General features: G+C 34.6%; 2 protein-coding genes across 2 annotated transcripts in view; both read left to right on the forward strand.

Annotated features, from left to right (window-relative positions):
• IL1RAPL1 (interleukin 1 receptor accessory protein like 1) overlaps positions 1 to 22,918 on the forward strand; it is a 1,208,235-nt gene that overhangs the window by 307,016 nt on the left and 878,301 nt on the right. The window lies entirely within an intron of this gene.
• LOC114505265 (40S ribosomal protein S3a-like) lies at positions 20,142 to 21,054 on the forward strand. The gene is given in 3 exon segments (XM_036016604.1): positions 20,142 to 20,697; positions 20,699 to 20,924; positions 20,927 to 21,054. Coding segments are annotated over 3 exon segments (774 nt in total). The 5' UTR covers positions 20,142 to 20,262; the 3' UTR covers positions 21,040 to 21,054.

The raw sequence follows: 22,918 nt of genomic DNA on the forward strand, positions 1-22,918 counted from the left end.
AAAGGGACTGATCTAAGAACAGAGTTGGGTTTGTAGCTGCCACTGTGGATGGCACTGGTAGTTACTCTCCCCCAAACATCAAAAATTAGTGACAGAGGCAGAAAAAGGAGGGAAAGCGTATCTTCCATTCCTGTCATCTTTTTTAGTGTGGTCTGGAATAAAGGCAAGATTACTTACCATCACACACATTCCTCGTGCTGAAGGAGGCAGTTATCTCCTGGATTCTAAGATGCACTTTTCCCACTCATGTTTTAACATCTATGAAATTGGGATATCTATTATTGTACTATAAATTAAGCAGTGATTTTCTCGCTTAACTGGAATGGAAAGTGACATTGAATCTTACCATCAATGTCTTGGATTCAGACAAATTTCTCTTTCCACAGGCAACTTTGGACAGGGAATGATAGACGTCAAATTTCATACTGTATCCTGGTTTATCAAATAGCAATATGGTCCTCAGAATTTCTCTGAGTCATCACCCCATCATGCTTAAGTTTTGCCTGCCTATCTATCTATCTATCTGCATTTTTACTTTTGTCTTCCTCTTTAAAGCAGGTGCAGCTGCACAGCATGTATTCAACACATAGTAAAAAAAATCACTTTAAAAGAGAATATTTTATACTTTATATATGCATAAAGAAATAACAGAAAAAGATAAATATGCTCACCAAATGCAAAGAAAATTACATTCATATAAATACCTCTTATTACCTTCTCCTCAGCTCTGCAGAAAATATGAAACTGGTTGGAATGTTCATTTTATGTGGCTCTCAAGATACTGTTCTCATAAGGGTAAAATGAGAAACAGTAAATTATTGTGAAGTTTAGTAATAAGTGCAAAGAAGGCATATATTTATGAGAGTAAAAATATTGAGTAGCATTGGCCAAAGAATTGTGAGACTCATTTAAATTGATTTCTTTTAACTGCTGTAAATAAAAATGATTTATCGATAAAAGCCTATTTCTTTTCCCCTCTTTTTACTGTTCTCTTAAGAAGTGTTCTTTTTCTTATGAACAGTTTGGAAATATGATCTTCTCATCACATAAAACTGTTGCAATATCTGAGATGGTTTTCCTCCTAGAAGTTTTAGAAGATGTCATTATGTGTCATTCTAGACAAATAAGATGCGGTTGGCTTAAATGTCTTAGAAATCTCTAAGGAAAGAAATAACCTGTTGATTGTATTATGTCCCGCTGGTGGAAATGGAAAATCACAGCCAGGATAATGCTGTCTCTGTCAGTCACATTTGATTGTGTGGTGTGCTCGCCTTTGGCCCCTGCTCTGCCATTTGAAGGAGCAGGGAGATATCAGCACTATGTCAGATAAGCCCTACCCACTGCTGTTTGGGTATATCTGCAGGTGATGAGAATTGTCATGCCATGGCCAATCATTGTAGCAGAGCTTTTCCATAAATGCCCTAATTCACGAATGGATAACTGATTTGAGCCAAGAGTGACAATCGATTTCTTCCCACTCTGGAAAGCATGAAACACTATAAAGTTTTCTTTTCTTTCTGGTTCTTTTTATTTTTATTTTCCTTTGCATTGTTATCTCAAGTTTATTGATGGGACTGGTTGAAGCAACTATTTAAAGCTATTAAAAGTTTTAATAGGTTTAAATAGAAAAATATTTGGAATGCCTTTCTCATGTGAAAATACAGCATCAGGGAGTTACATCTACCAATGAAGAGTCTTCGATGTATGCTCACCTTAGCAATTGATAGGATATTATTTCCCTTTCCTCAAGAAGTAATTCATATTTGTGCATGACATTGTACAAAGCTCTAGGGAATGCTTAGCATTTCCAAAGGATAGGGATAAGGGCTTTTTGCTTTTGACTTACCTCTGTTACAAACTCACTGCAAGATGATGACTTAGATTTGGATGAAACTGGAAGATTTAAATAAAATTATGAGGGATGAGACAATTTGGACTCTTCTGACCTCACCGTTGGTACCACTTTCTTGGCTTTCCCATTTAACTTAGTTCCATCTCACTGGTCTTCTTCTAATTGGCTGTAGAAGCGATCCATACTCTACACTGAGCAGACACATCTGTACCACAACATAAGCACTTAAGGAAGGTGATTTAAAATTGTTAAAGGTTTCTTTTTAAAGATGAAAAGTGATTACAATTTTTTGGAAGTAACCATAATATTTAGTTTGGCTCCATTTAACTTTTCAGACATATAATCACATGTTTTTCCTCATGCTTAAGTGTATGATTACATTATTTGCATAAAACTCCCTTTCTGTTTAGTAGATTATAAATTACTTAGGGAAATATCGTGCTTTACAAAACTGTAGTTTGTAGAGAGTAACTACGCTCTCAACTTGCATGCAATGGGTCTTTAACAAGTCTAATGAAATGATAGCACTGCTAACTTCTGTTCCTGGTTGTCCCAGAGACTAAATACTTGAGTCTGCAAAAACTGAAGAACTATTACATAGAAAAGGAGAAAATGCCCTAAAAATTCAGAGTAACATTGGAACAGAGGATGGGGAAGAGAATAGGGTGCCAGATGAGGATTTCTTATGCTGAGATGAACTCTAATATGCTGAAAGCCATGATCAATTGTCATGGGAAGTATTGGCTTGCTGTGCACTAGCAATGTTCTGTCAGACTGGGCAAGCTTTCCAAAGGATTTTTCTTTTCTTTTTTTTTTTTAAAGATTTTATTTATTTATTTTTTTAGGGAAGGAAGGGAGGGGAGAGAGAGAGAGAGAGAGAGAGAGAGAGAGAGAGAGAGAGAGAGAGAGAGAGAGAGAGAGAGAGAGAGAGAGAGAGGGGAGAGAGGGAGAGAGGGGGAGGGAGGGAGAGAGGGAGAGGGAGGGAGGGAGAGAGGGAGAGGGAGAGAAACATCAATGTGCAGTTGCTGGGGGTTATGGCCTACAACCCAGGAATGTACCCTGGCTGGGAACCAAACCTGGGACACTTTGGTTCCCAGCCTGCGCTCAATCCACTGAGCTATGCCAGCCAGGGCTCCAAAGGATTTTTCTAGAGAGGATGTGATCATCTGATTGAAGTGTTGTATGCTTGATTATAAAGAAATGAAATGTAATAACATATAATTTATATTGTATGTACAGGATTAGGCAAAGTAAGTTTATCATTGTAGGTACATGAAACACAGAGCTAATTCTTGTATCCTTATTTATTTATTATCATATTGTTTTCCACATGAACAACTATGAACCTACATTTGCCCCACTCTGTATTATAAAAATTTTATATATGTGTGAATATACATTATAAACAAATTCATATATATAAAATATATGTACCAGCCTATTCCAAGTCATTTTATTAAAACAATTTTAATGGTTTTGAACCAAGATCTTGAAAATACAGAAGTAAGTTCTCACTGAAGTCCATTTTAATTTCTCAGAACCAGCCCTCAACCATTTTCTCAGTTTTTTAATGATTTTACAGATAATTTAGACATGCATGGTTATCTGTTTTTCATATCTGAATAAACTAAAAAATGTTAACCATTATAAAGGTAGTGGAAACTGGGCCATATAGTATCATTATGAGACATTAGATAGCAAAATATATTCACAATGAAAGAAAATTAAAGATTTACAATAACTTCGAGGCATCAGATGTTTGAGAAAACTTGTTCTTTGTGGTGGAAGAATTAGGAAGAGTGGAGTTAAATCTGAAAGAATTACAGATCTCTATTGAATATAAGGAAGATCTTTTTCATATTTGTGTTTTCTGAGAATGGGTAATTTTGCATTCAAGCAGTTTTTCTCTTACCAGATATTTTTAGGCACAAAATGAAAATCCACGTGATAAAGACATTGTAGAGCACATCCAAGAATGTGTTAAGCTATTAGGTAATGTAAGCTGTAAATTCTTGTGATGTTCAGTGTCATCAAAAGAAATAAATTGAACTGTACATGCCATTTAAGGAGGCACTAAAGGAAATAAAAGACACAGGAAGCTACTTAAAATCTTAGTTTTCATCTGTAAATACGCAAGCTTCTTAAAAATTTATTTGTATAAATCAATCACTGCATTTTGTGATGGCTTCACATGCGTAAGGTTTGACTTTGTATTATAACATTGACTTAGAATTTGAAAAAGGAAGAACTAATTATTTTTTACTTCTTAGCCAGTTGAGTGTTTCTCTCAGTCTTGTTCACAAATATTTTGTAATATATAATTGACCATGGAATGACTGGTCATTAGAATAGGTTTTTTGACTCATGACAGCAAAGGGAATTCACCTTGATGGTTCAACTGATTGGAACTGAGACCTCAGCAGGGGAATAGGGAGACAGAAGTAAGATTAAGGTGGGGTCAGTTAAAGAAATAGTATGAGTGTCATTTTGAAGAATTTAAATGTGGTAGTAGTGAGCAATATTGTGTTATTGATCAGGAGTATAAGGCTAAAAAAGTAAGGTTAATGCATCAGTACTACACAGCAACCATTAAAAGGAGGGAGGTAATTGTAGAAATAATTTTTAGGGCTAGGGAATCAGTGGTATTGCCCTAAACCTTGCAATTACAGGAATCATGGAGAAAGAACTGAGATAAGGAGGAATGTAGGGAACTGGGAGATAGGGGGAGGGGAGATAGTTTTTTCTCTTATTATTGGGTTGGCCATAAAGTCTCTTTAGTTTTTCCCATAAAATAAAAGATACATGTTTCACGTTCACCAATAACTTTATTGATTTGGATATTTTGAGTATGTCAGCTCTCTCCCCTGATATAATTTTGGTTGTTCTCAATTACTGTCTTGATTTGATTGCTATCAACTTGAAATGGTCTGCCAACCATGGAGCATCATCCAGCAACAATTCTCCACCATGAAACTTCACAAACCACTTTTGACACATTCAATCAGTCACAGCACCTTCTTCCACACACTGCACAAATCTTTTCTTTTGCATTTCAGCTGTGTTTTTACCTTTCTTAAAATAATAAAGTATAATATGCTAAAAATGTTGCTTATTCTCTTTCATTTCAGTATTAAAATGGCTACACAAAAATTCATCAATTTTGATGTTTTTTTTTAAAAAATGCACACTGCTAGGATAGCTGTCAGTGTACATTATCTAACCAAATTGTTTCTAATGAAGGTAAAGACAACTAAGCACACTGGGGTCATCTTATGGAAAAAACCCAATGAACTTTTTGGCCAACCCAATAAAATATCTTTGACCTCTAAGTCAGATAGCATGTTATCTTTAAAATTTTCATTAACATATGCATACTTGATCATCCAGAGTTGCCAGGCATATTAATAGACACAGAAATTATCAGTATTAGGTTCTAATGGGAAACAACAATAAATCTCTTGGGTATAATTAATTTAACAGACTAGAAAAGACCTATTCTATGGTAAAGTGCATTTGTTTGATGCCTTAGTTTGAATTCCATGATGTGTCGAAAGACTGATTTCTCTCCCCAGGTCCTTTTGCTTCAAAGATCTTTAGTATTATATCCTTCACCTATTTTCTGAATTTGATTGACCACTGCCCTCCAAATAGATTTATAAATCAGAGCACTTTTATGTAAGTTCTGCAACCACCGTGTTTGGGCAAGTCAGTACATCTCTGAGCTAAACCCTCCCTAGTTGTTGTAAAGGTAAAATAAACTACATTGTGGGAACATATATAGTAGGTAAAAATCAATTTTGTTGTCTTTATTTTTAATTATGGCAGCAGATGCTCAGAATTTTACTTTTTAATCATGACTAGAGAAGTTTTATTTCTGTTATGGTAGCAGAGAACAATATTTTTAAAATAATCACTGGTAAGGCAAAAACTCACAAATTCCTCAGGTAAGCTAAGATTTGGTAAGTTCTGTGTAATGATTTATGATACTTCTTTCTTAAAGTCGGTGTCTGGTTTCACAAATAATGAGACATTAAGAAAATGATTTGAAACTTCTCTTTTGATGTATCATCTTTGGATTGTATTTCAAAGTTTCTAAGGAAATTTCATTATGCTGGCCCCTCTGCACCACTTTTATGAGTATGGCTCTTATCCCCTGGGAATGAAGTTGATATTTAAATGACTTTGCAATGTAGTTTCTTTTCCAGCTTTCAGTCTGCATTATGTGTTCAGATGTCAAATAGAAATCTATTTGCATATAATTGAAAATTGTTTATTATGATGTCAGTGATAAGGTCGAAGAGTTGGGGACTTCTGGCATTTTGTTTTGTTTCCAGTTGTGTACAAAATATATTATTGTAACTAAAAGTGTAAAGTTATCCAACAAAAGAAATGTCTACATCAAACATTCAGCATGTTGGAATGTTATTTGAAGACTAAGGAGTAAATAAAAACAAACTGCATGGGATTTTTACTTAAAATCTTCAAAAGGAAGAAAGGCTTTTAATGTTGGGATAGGAGGATTTATTTTTTAAGATGTGACAAAAGCAGACCATTTTTAAAATCGGACTGTGGTTTTTAATCTTGTTCAGTTCATGCATTCACAGCAGGTTATTTTCATTATTACTAATTATTCAGTCCTATTCAAAGCCTGTGATTGGCATTTACGCCAAGTCTCTGTGTGGCATTGATAAATGTATGAGTTTATAAAGCTGTCTTGCTAATCAATAGCTTTTGACTGAACACAGTTTAGTAAGTTGTTTATGTAGACTGTATTACCGTCCAAGTTCTAGGGTTTTGGAATCAGTGGGCACTAATTATCAGAGAGATTATACACACACACACACACACACACACATAATCTTTTCAGGTATTTAAATGCATATATTTGTCCAGTAAGTACAAAAATAAATTATAATGTCTAAAATACTTTTGAGTTCAGAATGTGTATGAGTAATTGGTAGACTCTGGAAATGGAAAGTAGGAGAAAAGGACACTCTAACTGATGTACTGTCATGCAAACATAGACGGCCTACAAATTAACATTTGTTAAAATATGAGGTATATGGTTAATCTAATCTACAAATGCTTGGCATGAATACAAAATAGTAGATCATTACTTCATTTAGGTTGAAAAATATTCAGTCACATTTCAAAAGATTGATTTGATTAATGGATCGGTAACATAGTCATTTTTATGTTGTATTTCCCCTGTGTACATAAGTTTAATTATTTACTTTCCTTATTTCATATTAAGCAAAATTCTTTTTGTATGTTAAAATTTTTGGTAGAGGACAAGTAAGTGCAGTGATTTAAAGTATGGTCTCTGAAATAATGCAGCCTCTCTGACATTGTGGCGCCACTACTTAATTTAGTATGCAAATATGGGAGAATTACCTTCTCAGTCCCTCAATTTATTATCTGTTTTTGTGAGAATTATAATATGTGAAAAAACTGTGAGATGACCTATATAAACTGCTTTGGAAAATGCCTAGTACCTTGTAAGCATTCGGGTTAGTCATAATTATTACAGAGAATACACTTATCTTTCAGAGGATAGTAATTCTGGAGCAATAGATATCTAATAGATTTTCCCATTTTAACCCAAACAGTATTTATGGGGTCTCCATTAAGTTCAAGGCAGTGTGCTTAATTAAGGACACAGCAATGGTTAGGACAGAGTTTCCACTCTCAGTTTCATACAACTTTGTCTATAGCTTGAAGGCAGTGTCCGTGTATGTTGATGATCCACAACATTTCATGTGTATGAAAGAGTATGGTGGTTACATTTAGTAAAAACACAGTGCTATTTGCTCTTGAGCTCTGAGGAGTTCAATTACTATTGAAATAGTGGCAATTCTTTTATCCATTTAACCATTTTAAACACTGAGGAACAGTTCAGAAAAACTTCCTGCTAATAAGCACTCACGGGCTTTGACAAGTTGTGTGCGGAACTGCATATCCAGTAAGCATGAATTGGAACAAAGAGAATCACGTTGTTCCATTTTTCTTTTGACTATTCAATGGTGGATGCCCATGCTCACATAAATCCCCCTTTTGGCCTGTTTTGTATGTCTCCCACTCCAAGTTCATGTGTTGAAAGGAGTAGAGTCCCATAGCAGTGCTAGTGGTGAATGGGTGTTTGCGGGGGGAATATGTGCGCATGGGTACACTCATGTGCAAGAATGTTTTGGGGGAGGCGGCTGGGGAGCTGCTTGTGAATTTTTATCGCTCTGAAGTTTAATTCTCCCTTAGAATAGATTTCACGACACACCCCAGAGGGTATACAAGTTTATTCACTCAAAGTGTACGAAATGACTAATGTGTACGATGCTGGGAGAGGTACATGGATAAGGATAATGTGGTCCATTTTCTCAGCCATCCAAAAACTTATTGTTTAACAGAAGTAATAAATCAGGCATGCAATTGTGTATGGGAAAGAAGAAAACATTGTAAAGAAATATATTTAATAAGAATGTGGGAAATAAGCTTGTTTTGATGCTTAGAGAAAGATGTAGTATTTGCGCCAGAAATCAAAGTGTGTAGAGTAGGCTTCTGAAATCGGGAATGGGGTAGAAGAACATTGTTGGAAGACAACGATGGCTGGGACATTATTCAGCTGGCTGGGAGTGATTCCTCTGCCACCGCGATTATGAGACCTAGCAGGCATTAAGTAATTAATGCTTGCAGTAACTGCCAAGACTCATCTACAGAAGTATGGCTTCTGACTGGAAGCCCACCGTTACAACCTACACACAGCTGTAGGATGTATAATGGTTGCACACACTCAAGTGGGAATGAGACATTCAGGTGTTATTCAGCATGCCACTTTTTCAGAGCTACTTAAAATTCTTTAATGGATTTACTTTTTCATTTAATTTTCCTAAAATTGCTAAGGACCTTGCTTCTAAGCACACGAGCTTCATTGTATCTACTCATCTCCTAAGACAGGAAAATGGGTGAGTTTGCTTTGTTTGATCCTCTCTCTCAGACCCAATCAGCTGCCAACCTCTTAGAAAAACTCACTGACCCTGGCCCCATCTGGACACAAGTCCCCTTTCCCAATCCTCAGGAAACAGAGAGGTTTGGATGCCACACAGATAGAAGGCAACAAGATGGGATTGAAGAGTGAAATCGACCTCTGGCATGCGCTTGCTGGGTGGCACTTCTTGTGGTACTGATGTTTAATTTCCTCACTTAGAAACGATGGAATAGTAATTAATCTGCTTGAATTGTTAGAAGAATTTGAGGTAGTATATGCAAAGCAGCTCTAACAGTAAGCATTGTTAACAGTAATGTGGTGAACATTCAGCACATATCTAAAGGGAAGTTGCTGTTGTTACCATTATTACTACTACTACCGGTTCAGTGAAAAAATTAGTCTCTAAATAGGCTTTGGTAAGTAGATATTTATTGAATGCCAGAGTGCTCAGGGTTAGGAATGAGCACAATTAAACAACATTATGACTGGTAGTCTCCAAAATGGCCTTAGAAAACAATGCAGTAAGAGGATCACGTATCCTAGAAATGTACACTTAAAACTTAAATCATTAACAAATGTCACCCCAAGAAATTTAATAATAAGAAGGGAAAACCCCACGTACTTTATTTAGACTATTTCGTGTTCCCATATTTTATAAAACTTCTTAAGAGATAACTGCTGAAAACAGTTTATCGGAAAAAGTAGTTTGCTTTGCTCAACATGAAAGAAATAGCCTTGCACGTTATCATTTGCAGTGCCTATGTGAACGTATTTCAACTGTCAGCACAGTTGATAGTGGACTGTGCAAGCGCCTGGCCAACTTGGGCCTGCAGTCCAATCTCGCTCACAGCCTGTTTTTGTAAATAAAGTTTTGTTGGAACACAGCCATGCTCACTGGTTAATATATTGTTTGTGGCTGCATTCAGGCTACAATACAGTTGACAGAGACCGTAAGATGTGCAAACCTGGAAATGCTTACTCTGGTTCTTTGCAGATGAAGTTTGCCAAGTACTAACAAGCTTTGACAATTCACGTGTCATAGAAAATCAGTGTTTTTGAAATTAGTGTCTGGTGATAGAAGTTGATTTGACTTTAGGTGGTGGGCACACAAAGCAATATACAGATCATGTGTCATAGAAATGTACTCTTGAAACCTATATAATCTTATTAGCCAATGTCACCCCAATACACTTAATAAAAATTAATAGATAAATTTTGAAATCCCCCCAAATTAGTGTCTCATAGAATATCAACATTTATGACTGTTGATAATTGTGAACATTGAATATTATCATGGGCATGTCTAGTTGAAATTTTATTTACATTTAATTCACTTGAATAATTAGAGTACAGAGTCGTTATCTACTTAGTGTCATTAGAATGAATATCATAGTAGATTTCAGAAATAGAGATTTTACTTTTAGTTTATCACCTGCCCCACAGTCTCAGTTAAGTTGTCTCACCTTATTTATTTAGGAAAATTGAAAAAGTATCAAATTGTAATTGATAAGGACAATATACTTCAGTATAGCCAAGCATTTGAAATCAGGCAGGCTACATGGGAAAGGAGAAATAAGTGAAATTATCTTTTTTTATCATGAGAGAACAGAAAGTATACCAGTTGCTACAATTAAATAAAGCTTTTATCCCTGGTGCTTTTAATGGCATTTATTACATGAGCTGCTGTGAGGCAGTATATTTTAAGTGTTCCGAAAAATATAATTAGTATCAGGAAGATCTGATATTGCATTCCAGTTATACTACTTACTCTCTGGCTGAGGGAACTCATTTATCCTCTCATAATTTCATATATGTCTAGAGTTGTTCTGAGGAAAGTACGAAAGATTGCATATAACATGCTCACATATATAGAATGGTCATTTTTATATTGTAGAGGTGCCTAAATTACCCCTCACAAACTCTTGAGAATAATACAGCTTATAAATTTTTAAGCCAGTATGTTTTTAGTGTGTTTAGTTATGTTTCCTCAAACTTTCCCTTACAAACAAAATTTCCAATCTATGTCTGTCTTCCTTGTAGTGTTATTATCATCAGTAACCTTATTCAAATATTACTTGAGGATCAATGAAAAATACCATTGACATTTGCTCTTACCATTTTAAACTTGGAAGTTTCAGAAGAAGAAACCCAAGTATATAAGTATACCCAACATATGAAGTAATATAGCTGGCAAATAGATTATTCAAAAATAATAATACTTAATCAAAATGATTAATTGGAGGTAATTGTTAGTAGAGTATTAAGACTGTTTTAACATTTACAGGAAGGAAATAAATATTTTTATCTCTTTTGTTTATATATTAAAAGCAGAAGTAAAAAGTCATCTATAAGTCATTGTATTTTTATTCCAAAATATAATCTCTGTTGTATCAGTTTCTTAAGTTAAATCTACATGTTATTTGATGGTGTGAGGCCCAGACGTCAAAGAACATAGACTGTGCCTTAATTCAAAATCTCTAAATGTATCCTAATTTTTTTTAAAACCAAAGGCTAGAAAGGCATAAAATGAAATAATGACAGATAACATTTATTAAACTTGTTCTTTATGCCAAGTATACTATTCTAAGTACTTTCATGTATTATCTGATTGAATATTAAAAACACCACTAGGGTAGATACTATTTTTATCTCCATTTTACAGATGACTGAAGTCAGGCAAAGATGAAATAACTTTCTCAAGGTCGTAAGGCCAGCAAGCATTAGAGCCAGGAAGCAGGTGCAGACCAGGTAGTCCAATTCAAGGACGTCTGTACATAAGAGATATGATACCGCTGCAAGAAATAAAGTATCAGGATGCTCACAGAAATTATTGATTGTAGACTCCAAATAAAGGAAGAAGTGAAGGGTATGCAAAGTGAAATAAAGGAAAATATACAGGGAACCAACAGTGAAGGGAAGGAAACTGGGACTCAAATCAATGGTTTGGAGCACAAGGAAGAAATAAACATTTGACAAGAACAGAATGAAGAAACGAAAATTCAAAAGGATGGAGAGGCTAAAGAACCTCTGGGACAACTTTAAACATTCCAACATTCTAAATATAATGGTGCCGGAAGGAGAAGAGGAAGAGCAAGAAATCAAAAACTTATTTGAAAAAATAAGGAAAACTCCCCCGATATGGTAAAGGAAATGGACATGCAAGTCCAGGAGGCTCAGAGAGTCACAAGGAAATTGGACTCAAGGAAGCATACACCAAGACATAACATCATTACCCAAGATTAAAGATAAAGAGAGAATCCTAAAAGCAGCAAGAGAAAAGGAGAGAGTTACTAATACAGGAAATCCCATAAGATTATCAGCTGATTTCTCAAAAAAAAATCTTGCAGGCAAGAAGGGACTAGAAAGAAGTATTCAAAGTCATGAAAGGCAAGGACCTACATCTAAGATTACTCTATCCAGCAAAGCTTTCATTTAGAATGAAAGGGCAGATAAAGTGTTTCCCAGGTAAGGTCAAGTTAAAGGAGTTCATCATCACCAAGCCTTTATTATATGAAATGTAAAAGGGGCTTATCTAAGAAAAAGAAGATAAAAAATATGAACAATAAGATGACAACAAACTTACAACTATCAACAGCTGAACCTAAAAAATAAAAACAAACTAAGCAAACAAGTAGAACAGGAACAGAATCACAAAAATGGAGATCACATGAAGGCTTGTTGGCAGGGAGGGGAAGGGGGACCATGGAAGAAAAGATACAGGGAATAAGAAGCATAAATTGTACCTACAAAAGAGACAAGGGGAGGTTAAGAATAGTATAGGACCTAGAGAAGCCAAAGAATGCATACGTACGATTCATGGATGTGACCTAGGGGGGGAGGGAATGATGAAGGGAGGGCGATGCAGGGCATAGGGGGATAAAGTGGAGAAAAAATGGGGACAACTGTAATAGCATAAATAAAATACTAGAAAAACAAAAACAAACAAACAAACAAAAAGTATCACCCTGGCTGCTGTGGCTTAGTGGATTGAGTGCCGGCCTGTGAACCAAAGGATCGCTGGTTCTACTCCCAGTCAGGGCACATGCTTGGTTCTGTCCCCAGTTATGGCACATACTGGAGGCAACTGATTGATGTTTGTATCTCACATCGACATTTCTCTTCCTCTCTTTGTCCCTCCCTTCCCCTCTCTCTAAAAATAAACAAAATATTTTAAAAATAAAAATAAATAAAAATCTTAGAAAATGAAACAATATATTTAAGAATTATTTAAAGCTGAGACACATTTTTAAAGGTTTATTGTTTATTTAAATCTGGCATTTAATAAGTTGGTGATTATGGTATCTCCCCTGCCAGGAAAGTAGAGAGGAGCCATAACCGAACAACAATAAACCAATAAAAAAATAAGTTGGTGAATACTCTGGGTTTTGAAGTATCTTCAAAAGCAAAATCCAAATGAATCTGGAATTTAAACTACCTGACAGGCAGTTGCAAAATCTCAGTTTAGGTATTGCAGGGTTACATGTGCACACAAAGAGATCTTTAAGTGTAACAGGCATCAAGACAGCCTGAAATTTTATTTCTCAACCTTCATAACCTATTTAAAACACTGAGAAATGCTGGCTCGTAGTAGGCTTGCCTTCTTCCCCTAATAGCTAAGAAAATCATTAGAGATACAGAATACAGATTTTCTCATCTAACCCAATTTTTTCAAGAAAGTTATTATTTTGGTATATTTTTCCAGTGGGATAAAATACAGATTGCTTAAGAAATACCATTCACTAATATCTCTAAATACAAGGAGATGAATACTGACATATTCAACTTGAAGACAACACAACTGTTTTTGACTATGAACATGTTTAAACAAAAAGGGAAAATTCTAATCCTGAAAACATGTAGGGGTTCACATTGTTAGGATAAAGTATATCTGCTGTAATTTCTATTAAGACAAAGACAAATGTTCAATACATTGACATCTCTCTCCATTTTCGTTTTTATCTTTTGCTCAGGTATTTACAGGAATATATTTATAGATGTGTTTGTAGCAAGATAAAATAAGGGTGATAATAGAGTTTGATAATGCTTTTTCTATGTTTATAAATAGTTTCATACAATAATGAAAGGTTAATACTATGGTTTAATTTGTTGAAACCTTGGTACATTTAATGGGATTTAATTTTACTTATAAAAATTTAAACTACTATTTTAATAATTCACAAAAACTATAATGTTGACACATTAAATGGTCCAACAAAGCTCATTTGTATTCAGTGTGGACTGTTGAATATGGAATATAGCAGCCGGTTATGTGAAATTGATGATGTTTATGTATTATGAATAATAGAAGGAAAATCCAAATCTATTCAATTAAACTTTTATGTGTAAAATTTTAGCCACATTGAAGGAAAATCTTATAATAATTCATTTTACAACCATTTGGGTTAATCAGATACCCAGTTATGTTTTAATAGATCTTCCTGGCAAATAAATATAATGTACATTTTTTTTATGTTTATGGCATACAATTACACTAACATTGCAATGACCAAACCAATGTTTGATCTATTTGGAATAAGATCACTTCTTTAGAGTAGTAGATACTTCTGAACTTACAAAGACCAAAGGAAATGTGCTTCCATTTCTGAGTTTTACTGCTTGCTTAACTATTTATTCATACTTCTGCCTTGCTCCTGAGAGGATTTTAGGTTCCTTACAAAAGTCCACACAATACAAATTAAAAATAAGCAAATGAGGGTTTGGGGACTGGTTTGGGGATGAAAAGCTGATGCAGATGTGAAGCTGTTCTGAGCTTTTTAGTACTCATTATAAAAACATTATACAAACATGATTCCATTCTCATGAATCAGAACTATTTTTTTTTGCTATAATAGGGCCCACCACAAATAATGCCCCTTTTTATTATAAACTCTTTTATTACAAAATCCTAAGCATGCCATTCTGTAACATAACAATAATCATACTCAAGCACATCATATGACATTTTAGGTGAAATGTTCAAATTAAAACTATAAATTATCACACCCATATTATTACCCTACCAATCACATTCAAGCAGGCGTTTCTTCTGCCAGACCCTGTATACTAATGGAGTTCAAATATTCCATTCTAGAAAAAGATGCTTATTTTTAATGCTAGACCATTTAAAGGCACTTGTTTTGAATAGCGAATCCTCAGAAAATATATGCCTTTTGAATTCATCCTTTAAATAAAGCTGCCTGTCAACTTAGTTTCCATACATTTATGAATTAAAGAAACCAACATTTAAAATAATTGACATTAGATTAGCTCAAGATCTGAAAGAACGTCATGAATCATAAAGGAGAAATTGAATTATGTCAAGTGAAATGTTGCCATTACTGGGAGAGATACCTGTATAATTTCTACATTTTTTCTACCACTGAGATTTTGTGGTATGGTGTATGACTGAACTGCTCCCACTTAATTTTTCTCAAGTATTATGCCTTCCTCAAAAAGTAGGTCTTCTAGATTATGTGAGGTTTCTGTGACTATGTAACAGATTTTGCATGTTCCCATATTTATAGAATGCTTAAAGTAGATTTTTATTTGCATATAATGTAAATTTTTTTTCAAAATCTTTCTTGTATTTTTTCATTACCATTTAGTCTTCTTATACCCCCTCCTCCCTGCAATCACCACACTGTTGTCCGTGAGTCCTTCTTCCCTTTTGCTCAATCCATTTTCCACCCCCTAACCTCTCCCCCCACACTATCTGTCATCTGCTCTCCATCTATGAGTCTGTCCCCATTTTCATTTATAGTTCAGTTTGTTCATTAGATTCCACATGAGTGAAATCATGATATTTGTCTTTCTCTGACTGGCTTATTTCACTTAGCATAATTTACTCGAAGTAGGTACATACTATCGCAAAGGGTAAAACTTTTTTCTTCTTCTTCTTTTTTATGGCTGAATACTATTCCATTATGTACATGTTCCATAGTTGTTTTATCCACTCACTTATTGATCAACACTTGGACTGCTTCCATATCATGGTGATTGTAAATAATGCTGCAGTGAATATAGACGGATGCCAACGTTATTTCGGATTAGTGTTTTGGGTTCCTTTGGATATATTCCCAGAAGTGGGATTGCTGGGTCAAAGGGCAAATCCATTTTTAATTTTTTGAGGTGTCTCCAAACTGCTTTCCACAGTGGCTGCACCAGTCTGCATGCTCACCAAGAGTGCAAAAGGGTTCCCCTTTCTCCACATGCTCGCCAGTACTTGTTGTTCAATGGTTTATTGATGGTAGCAATTCTGACAGGTGTGAGATGGTATCTCATTGTGGTTTTAATTTGCATTTATCTCACGATTAGTGGCACTGAGCATCTATTCATATGTCTGTTAGCCATCTGTATGTCCTCTTGGGAGAAGTGTCCATTCAGGGCCTTTGCCTATTTTTTTAATTGGGTTACTTGTTTGGTTTTTTGGGATCAAGTTTTGTAAGTTCTTTATAAATTTTGGATATTAGGTAACCCCTTATCAGATGTATTGGCAAATATGTTCTCCCATTCTGTGGCTTGTCTTTTTATTTTGTTGATGATTTCCTTTGCTGTGCAAAAACTTTTTTGTTTTTATGTAGTCCCATTTGTTTATTTTTTTCTTTTGTTTCCCTTGCCTGGGGAGAGATACATCTGATAAAATATTGCTATGAGCAATGTGTGATATTTTGGTATTTTTTCTTCTACAATTTTTGTCGTTTTGTGTCACAATTAAACTTTTATTTTTTATAGATAAAGTACCCATTCCTATCTGAAATCTCAGTGTCTAATTATTAAGTATAAATAATATTTGCCCCAAATCTAAATCGGTAAGCAGTTATACTACATTCTCACCCACCTTCCAGTAGAAATATTTAACTTGTTTGCTGTTCCAGAATAAAGATGTACTGTGTCTACAGCAATATCTTAGCTATTCACCTATAGTTTATCATGTCACACTCATGCCATTTAAATATGTACAATCTCTTCATCACATTCACACATTATTAAGAGAAGACATACTCAAAGAATATGGGAAACACTGTTAATAAAGGAAGTGTGTCTAAGAGGCCTAAAAATGCTTATGCAGGACAAGTTAAGTTGAAAGCAATGCCATTAAGACAAGCATGTCAATTCACATGTGCTCATCTACCCTGCATTCATGTATTTTTTTGGTTTATTTACAGTAATATATAAGGTCACTGAAATGAAACTGCATTCTGTCATCCTATACCATACAGAAATACTAATGAATGCATTAACATTTAAAACATATTAGCTTGTTATTGATGTTAAATATAATTGAGTTTTAAATATTCTGTATAATGCAGAAATCTTGGTGGATTGTTATGTAGGCGTTAAGAAGTCTTTTGTGATATTTGGAAAAACTGATGGGGCTTTTGGATGATCTGTGTAGGCATTACTTGTTTTCATCATTTAAAATAATGAAATACAGACTCCCAGTATCCAAACATTTTTATCCAACATATTTCCAGAATGGATTACATTGAGATAATTAAAGATACCTTTAATTGAAGTGGTAACTTCATGTATGACCATAAAAAGATTTTAACAATAAAATTTGGGTAATAATCCCTAATTTCCAAATTTGCGGGCAGTCTTTTTCCTTGCAAAAGTGTCATTTTTCTTCTTTCATTTGTGATAGTTTGGTGTGTTGCCAACTTGTTTTATATTCAGTTTGGATTTTTATTAAAACACACATCTTAGACATTTATCTAATGAACTATCTCTTCAAAATAATAGATTGAATAATTTAAAATTGCTAACATTCAATTGATTTTGATCTATCAGTATCAAAATTTCATATAATTTAACCTAGTGTTAAATTAGTTATTCGTATTTCCTACCTGACATTTCATTGTTAGTATTCATTGACAATAACTGAGATTAAGTGCCTTTTAAAATTTTAGCCTATTCTTGTTGTTAAGACATTTAATTTTTAAAAACATGTTTATTATATATTTATGTGTGTAAATATATTAACATTATTTGCACATATTTTGCCCAGTTCTCTATCTTTTGCTGATTTCAATGCTCATTACTATTGCTTTTCCACAAAGCCATCTGTGAGTCACTAATTCTTTTCTGTTAGTGTATCACTGATTTTGAGTTTGTTGCTGATTGCTTTTTATAGAATGTTATTTTTAATGAAAACTTTTGTGAGGCAGTGCATAGCTCATTTGACTCATATGTGTTTTTATTTTGTATAATTCAGGCTTGTCTTTTATGCATTTTTTCATGTTTCTCTCATTCATTTTTATGAATTGTTTACATATCAAGGACATTAATATTTTATATTCTGGAAATAGTAAGATGTTCGATTTTAAGAATATTGAAAATATTATAGGATGAGCCTTTTGTTGATATAATTTTTTGTTTGTTTGTATGTTTTACTTTCTCTCAACTGGGGGTATCTGTTCAGGTATCCAGCAAAGATTCTTTTTTTTAAAAATTATATGTTATTTGGGAATCATTCAATACTTGCTGTCTGCAGAAACAATTCTGTGATGTATACATTGAATCATTGGAATCTTGCCTCTGAATACATTTTTTTAAATATTAAAAACAAGTTTTTGGCCCTGGCTGGTGTGGCTCAGTGGATTGAGTGCTGGCCTGCGAACCAAAAGGTCACCGGTTCAATTCCCAATCAGGGCACATGCCTGGGATGTGGGCCAGGTCCCCAGTAGGGTGTGTGTGAAAGGCAACCACACACTGATGTTTCTCTCTTTCTCCTTCCCCCTCCCTTCCCCTCTGTCTAAAAATAAATAAATCTCTAAAAAGTAAATAAATAGAATTTAAACAAAAAACAAAAAACATGTTTTTGCTCTTTTTCATTGCTGCTCACTTTCTGAATTGCTGGTTGGATTTTATGTATTTTGTGGGAAACGGGGAAGAGTTGGAGTCCATTAAGAATATAGGGCAAATATTTCTTGTATGTGCTCGTTTGGCACCATTGTTACTCTCATAGGGACCACTTCAGCAGTGCAAGTACATCTCAGTATGAGTAATTGAAAACCAAATGCAGAGATAACGATAAATGAAATTTTGGGAGCTTTTTTCCTATGGCTGATTTTGTTAGCCAAATGACTTTCCATTGTGCCCGATTATTTGCAATTGCTTTGGCTCAGAATTTAAATACTCTAAAGCCTAAGTCTAATATCTATCTATCTATCTATCTATCATCTATCTATCATCTATCTATCTATTCATTGAAATAATTTTTATGGTCTTTTGGCTCTATAAGTATTTACTGCCTTTGGTTTCTTTTTATATATTTTTTACTTTTTATTGTTATTCAAGTACCGTTGTCTCCATTTTCCCCCACCACTCACCCCAACCCTAGCCACCACCTCTCACCCCTGACCCCACCCCCCTTGCTTTTGCCCATGTGTCCTTTATAGATGTTCCTGAAAACCCTTTCCCTCTTTCCCCTCATTATGTCCTGCCCCTCCCCTCTGGTTACTGTTAATTTGTTCCTAATTCCAATGTCTCTGGTCATATTTTGCTTGATCCTTTGGTTTCTATACAACTGACCAATTCCCTGTTACAATATTCTTAGTGTCTGCCATACTGTTTCAGTAGCTTTTTCCAGTGCTGTTTAGCTCTCTCAAATCTAAATCCTACTTACATTTTCAGATTTTACTCAAATGTTTGAATTTGAAATTAACATGAAATGATTTGATAGGGTACCTTGTTTGTAACTTAAATCCTTTGGGACCATTTTAAAATTGACTCAAAGTTAGCAATCCTTTTATTCTCTTAATACATTTTATAATAGCTTAATAGACAATGCTGAGAGGGACAAAATTAAAATCTATATGTATTTAATTAGTGTATGAGTCATTTTTCTTGGTGTAATAATTACTTTTCTCCTTCCATAGGATATCATCTTTGCAATTATTTCTTCATGCATGTGTCTGAACACAGTAAATGCAGGTGTATGCTATAGATGTAGCAAATACTGAAATGATATCCATCTGCCGAGATCAGGGTCATAGAACCTCAGCACTACTTATATTTTAAATGTGATCATTCTTTGTTATAGAGAGCTGTCTTGTGCATTGCAGGGCGTTCATTGGCATCCCTGGCACCTATCAACCACATGGCAGTAGCACCCTACTTCCCACTTGTGACAGCCAAACTGTCTCCATGTATTGCCAAATATTCTCTGGGGAGTAAAGTTGCCACCCCGGGAGAACCACTGGTTGCCATAGATATATTTTTAGGTTTTCTGAGAAAGTGCTATGAACATTGATTTCCACATACCATATTTTGCGTTGTATAATGTGCACTTTTTTGCCCAAATTTTTGAGGGGAAAAATACAAATGCGCACTATACATGGGTAGCACTAATTCCATATCTATTTAATTCTTTTATTTGTGCTTATGTGTTGAAAGTGTAACTCGAGTTTTGGGCTCTCTGAGCAGCACCATGGTGGTGGGCGAGAACAAGCGCCTGACGAAAGGTAGCAAAGAGGGAGCAAAGAAGAAAGTGTTTGATCCATTTTCTAAGAAAGATTTGTATGATACAGAAACACCAGCTATGTTTAATATACGAAATGTTGGGAAAACAGTTATCATGAGAACTCAAGGAAGCAAAGTTGCATCTGATGGTCTGAAGGGCCGTGTATTTGAAGTGAGCCTAGCTGATCTGCAGAGTGATGAAGCTGCATTTAGAAAATGCAAGCTAATTACTGAGGACATTCAGGGGAAAAGCTGCCCGACTAATTTCCACGGCATGGATCTTACTCCTGACAAAATGTGCTCCATGGTCAAACAATGGCAGACCGGGACTGAAGCTCATGTTGATGTCAAGAGTACCAATGGGTATTTGCTTCATCTGTTCTATGTTAGTTTTACTAAAAACACACGACAATCAGATTCAGAAGACCTCTTGTGCTCGGCATCAACAGGTCCGCCAAATCTGGAAGCAGATGATGGAAATCATGACCCGAGAGGTGCAGACAAATGACTTGAAAGAAGTCAATAAATTGATTCCAGATAGCATTGGAAAAGATATAGAAAAGGCTTGCCAATCTATTTATCTGCTTCATGATGTCTCTGTTAGAAAGGTCAAAATGCTGAAGAAGTCCAAGTTAAATTGGGAAAACTCACGGAGCTTCGTAGTGAAGGGAGCAGTTTTGGAGAAGCTACTGGGGATGAGACAGGCGCTAAAGTTGAACGAGCTGGATATGAGCCCCCAGTCTAAAAATCTGTGTAAAATTCAGGCATCTCATGGTGATAAATGAAAAGGCTTAATGGTGACAAAAAGAAATGTAACTCTAGAAAGTAATAACAATAGCTATACACAAAATAATACTCTGTAATATGATAATCAGTTTTGTCTCTAAATAAAAGTAAATAAAAAATTGAATTAAAAATTAAAATGAAGGATTTTATTTCCTGAAATTTTGGGCCAAAAATGTGGGTGCACATTATACACGGCAAAATATCGTAGACCATTGGTTCACATAAAGCATAGTGTATTTTTTTATCCCATGTTTCTAATATAAGCTGTTACTTTTACTTTAAGAAAGTATGAACTGTCCAAATCACCATATTACCATTCTTTTAGCCCTCAAGACAGCTCGAGAGCAAAGGAAGGCAGCTTTGGAATGGCATAATAAAATATATATAGTTTTTCTTTTTTTGAAATTTAGAAGCATCAAATATTTTCCTATGATGCTTATGTTCTTTTGGGAAAAATTTGAGTTTTGGTGTCAATAAGCCCATTTTATATTGGAAAACATACATACTGAAATAAGATTATCTAACAATGTTTTGATTTCTGCTATATTATACATTATAAATATAGTTCTTGATTATCATGAAGTTTTGTTGGCTTTAAAAACAAAAAAACTCCAGTTTTTGTTATCTTTAGCTTCTTTTCCTGGCAGTCCCACTATATTTTAGATAATTATCCTTTCAGTGCCGTTTTCCATTTCCAAGTTTTATTTAGTGGAATTTGGCATTGAAGATCCAGATTTCGTTAAAGAGTCTTTTTATCATTTTTTTTTCTTCCAGTGACTACATTTGATTTTAATTTCATTTGTATTGTTTCTTGGCTGGATTGACTGCCACCAACTTTTTATATAACATTGCATTTTTGATCCATAATTATCCTTATTTTGATAACTACCTCAGTTATTTGACATATTCTTTCAAGTACTTTGTTCATGAAAAATAAATGCTTAATATATTTCCTAAGATGCAGTAAATTAAAACATATATTCCTGTTTTGTCATTTCTCTGCTGGAAATGCAATTACTGAATCACAAAAATTCTCTGAAAAAAAGCTGCATGTATAGCTTCAAAATTATTTGACATTTAATGTTTCAGAGAAAATGAGGATGACTTGGATTTTCTATTACATGTGATGTGCCTTCCCAGCTCACAAGGCCAAAAGTCTTTTGCTGTTTTTGTTGTTGCTGTTCATTTATTTTTGTCCTTTAAATATCTGGCCAGAATATGTCCATTTGTGGTCGCCTCTCATAAATGTTGCATAAAAAAAGGTGATCGTTGAGTATTTCACATTATATCCTCCTTCTCATCGTGCCCCCAATATACGTGTATTTATTTTTGAACTACATGCACGGTTTTTCTTGTGATATGTATATCTATACATCATATCATTAATGATTAAAATGAATGAAAGCAAAACTTCTGATACGTTCTTCCTATGATACAAGAGAATGATCAATAATACCTCTAAGAATGTACTTTTCCCCATTTGGAAATCACTCTTCTGGATAACATACAAACCTCAAATACTCACGTTTGGTTCATTTTATTTTCCCGAAGAGTTTTTAGTAGTATATTGTCCCCTCATCCCCAAAACTCTATACTATTTAAGTTCATTTTTCTGGGCAACCAATTGTATTATCTTCTCTTATTTCTCCTTCCTTCCTTTAAAAAAATTAATTGTAGTAAAATGTACATGGCATAAAATTTACTGTCTTAACCCTTTTTTAAAAAATTTTATTTATTTGGTCTTTAGAGAGAAGAGGAGGGAGGAAGAGAGGGAGGGAAATATCAATGTGTGGTTGCCTCTCACACGCCCCCTACCAAGGACCTGGCCCACAACCCAG

Source organism: Phyllostomus discolor, chromosome X (assembly GCF_004126475.2).
Source record: "Phyllostomus discolor isolate MPI-MPIP mPhyDis1 chromosome X, mPhyDis1.pri.v3, whole genome shotgun sequence".
NCBI lineage: Eukaryota > Metazoa > Chordata > Mammalia > Chiroptera > Phyllostomidae > Phyllostomus > Phyllostomus discolor.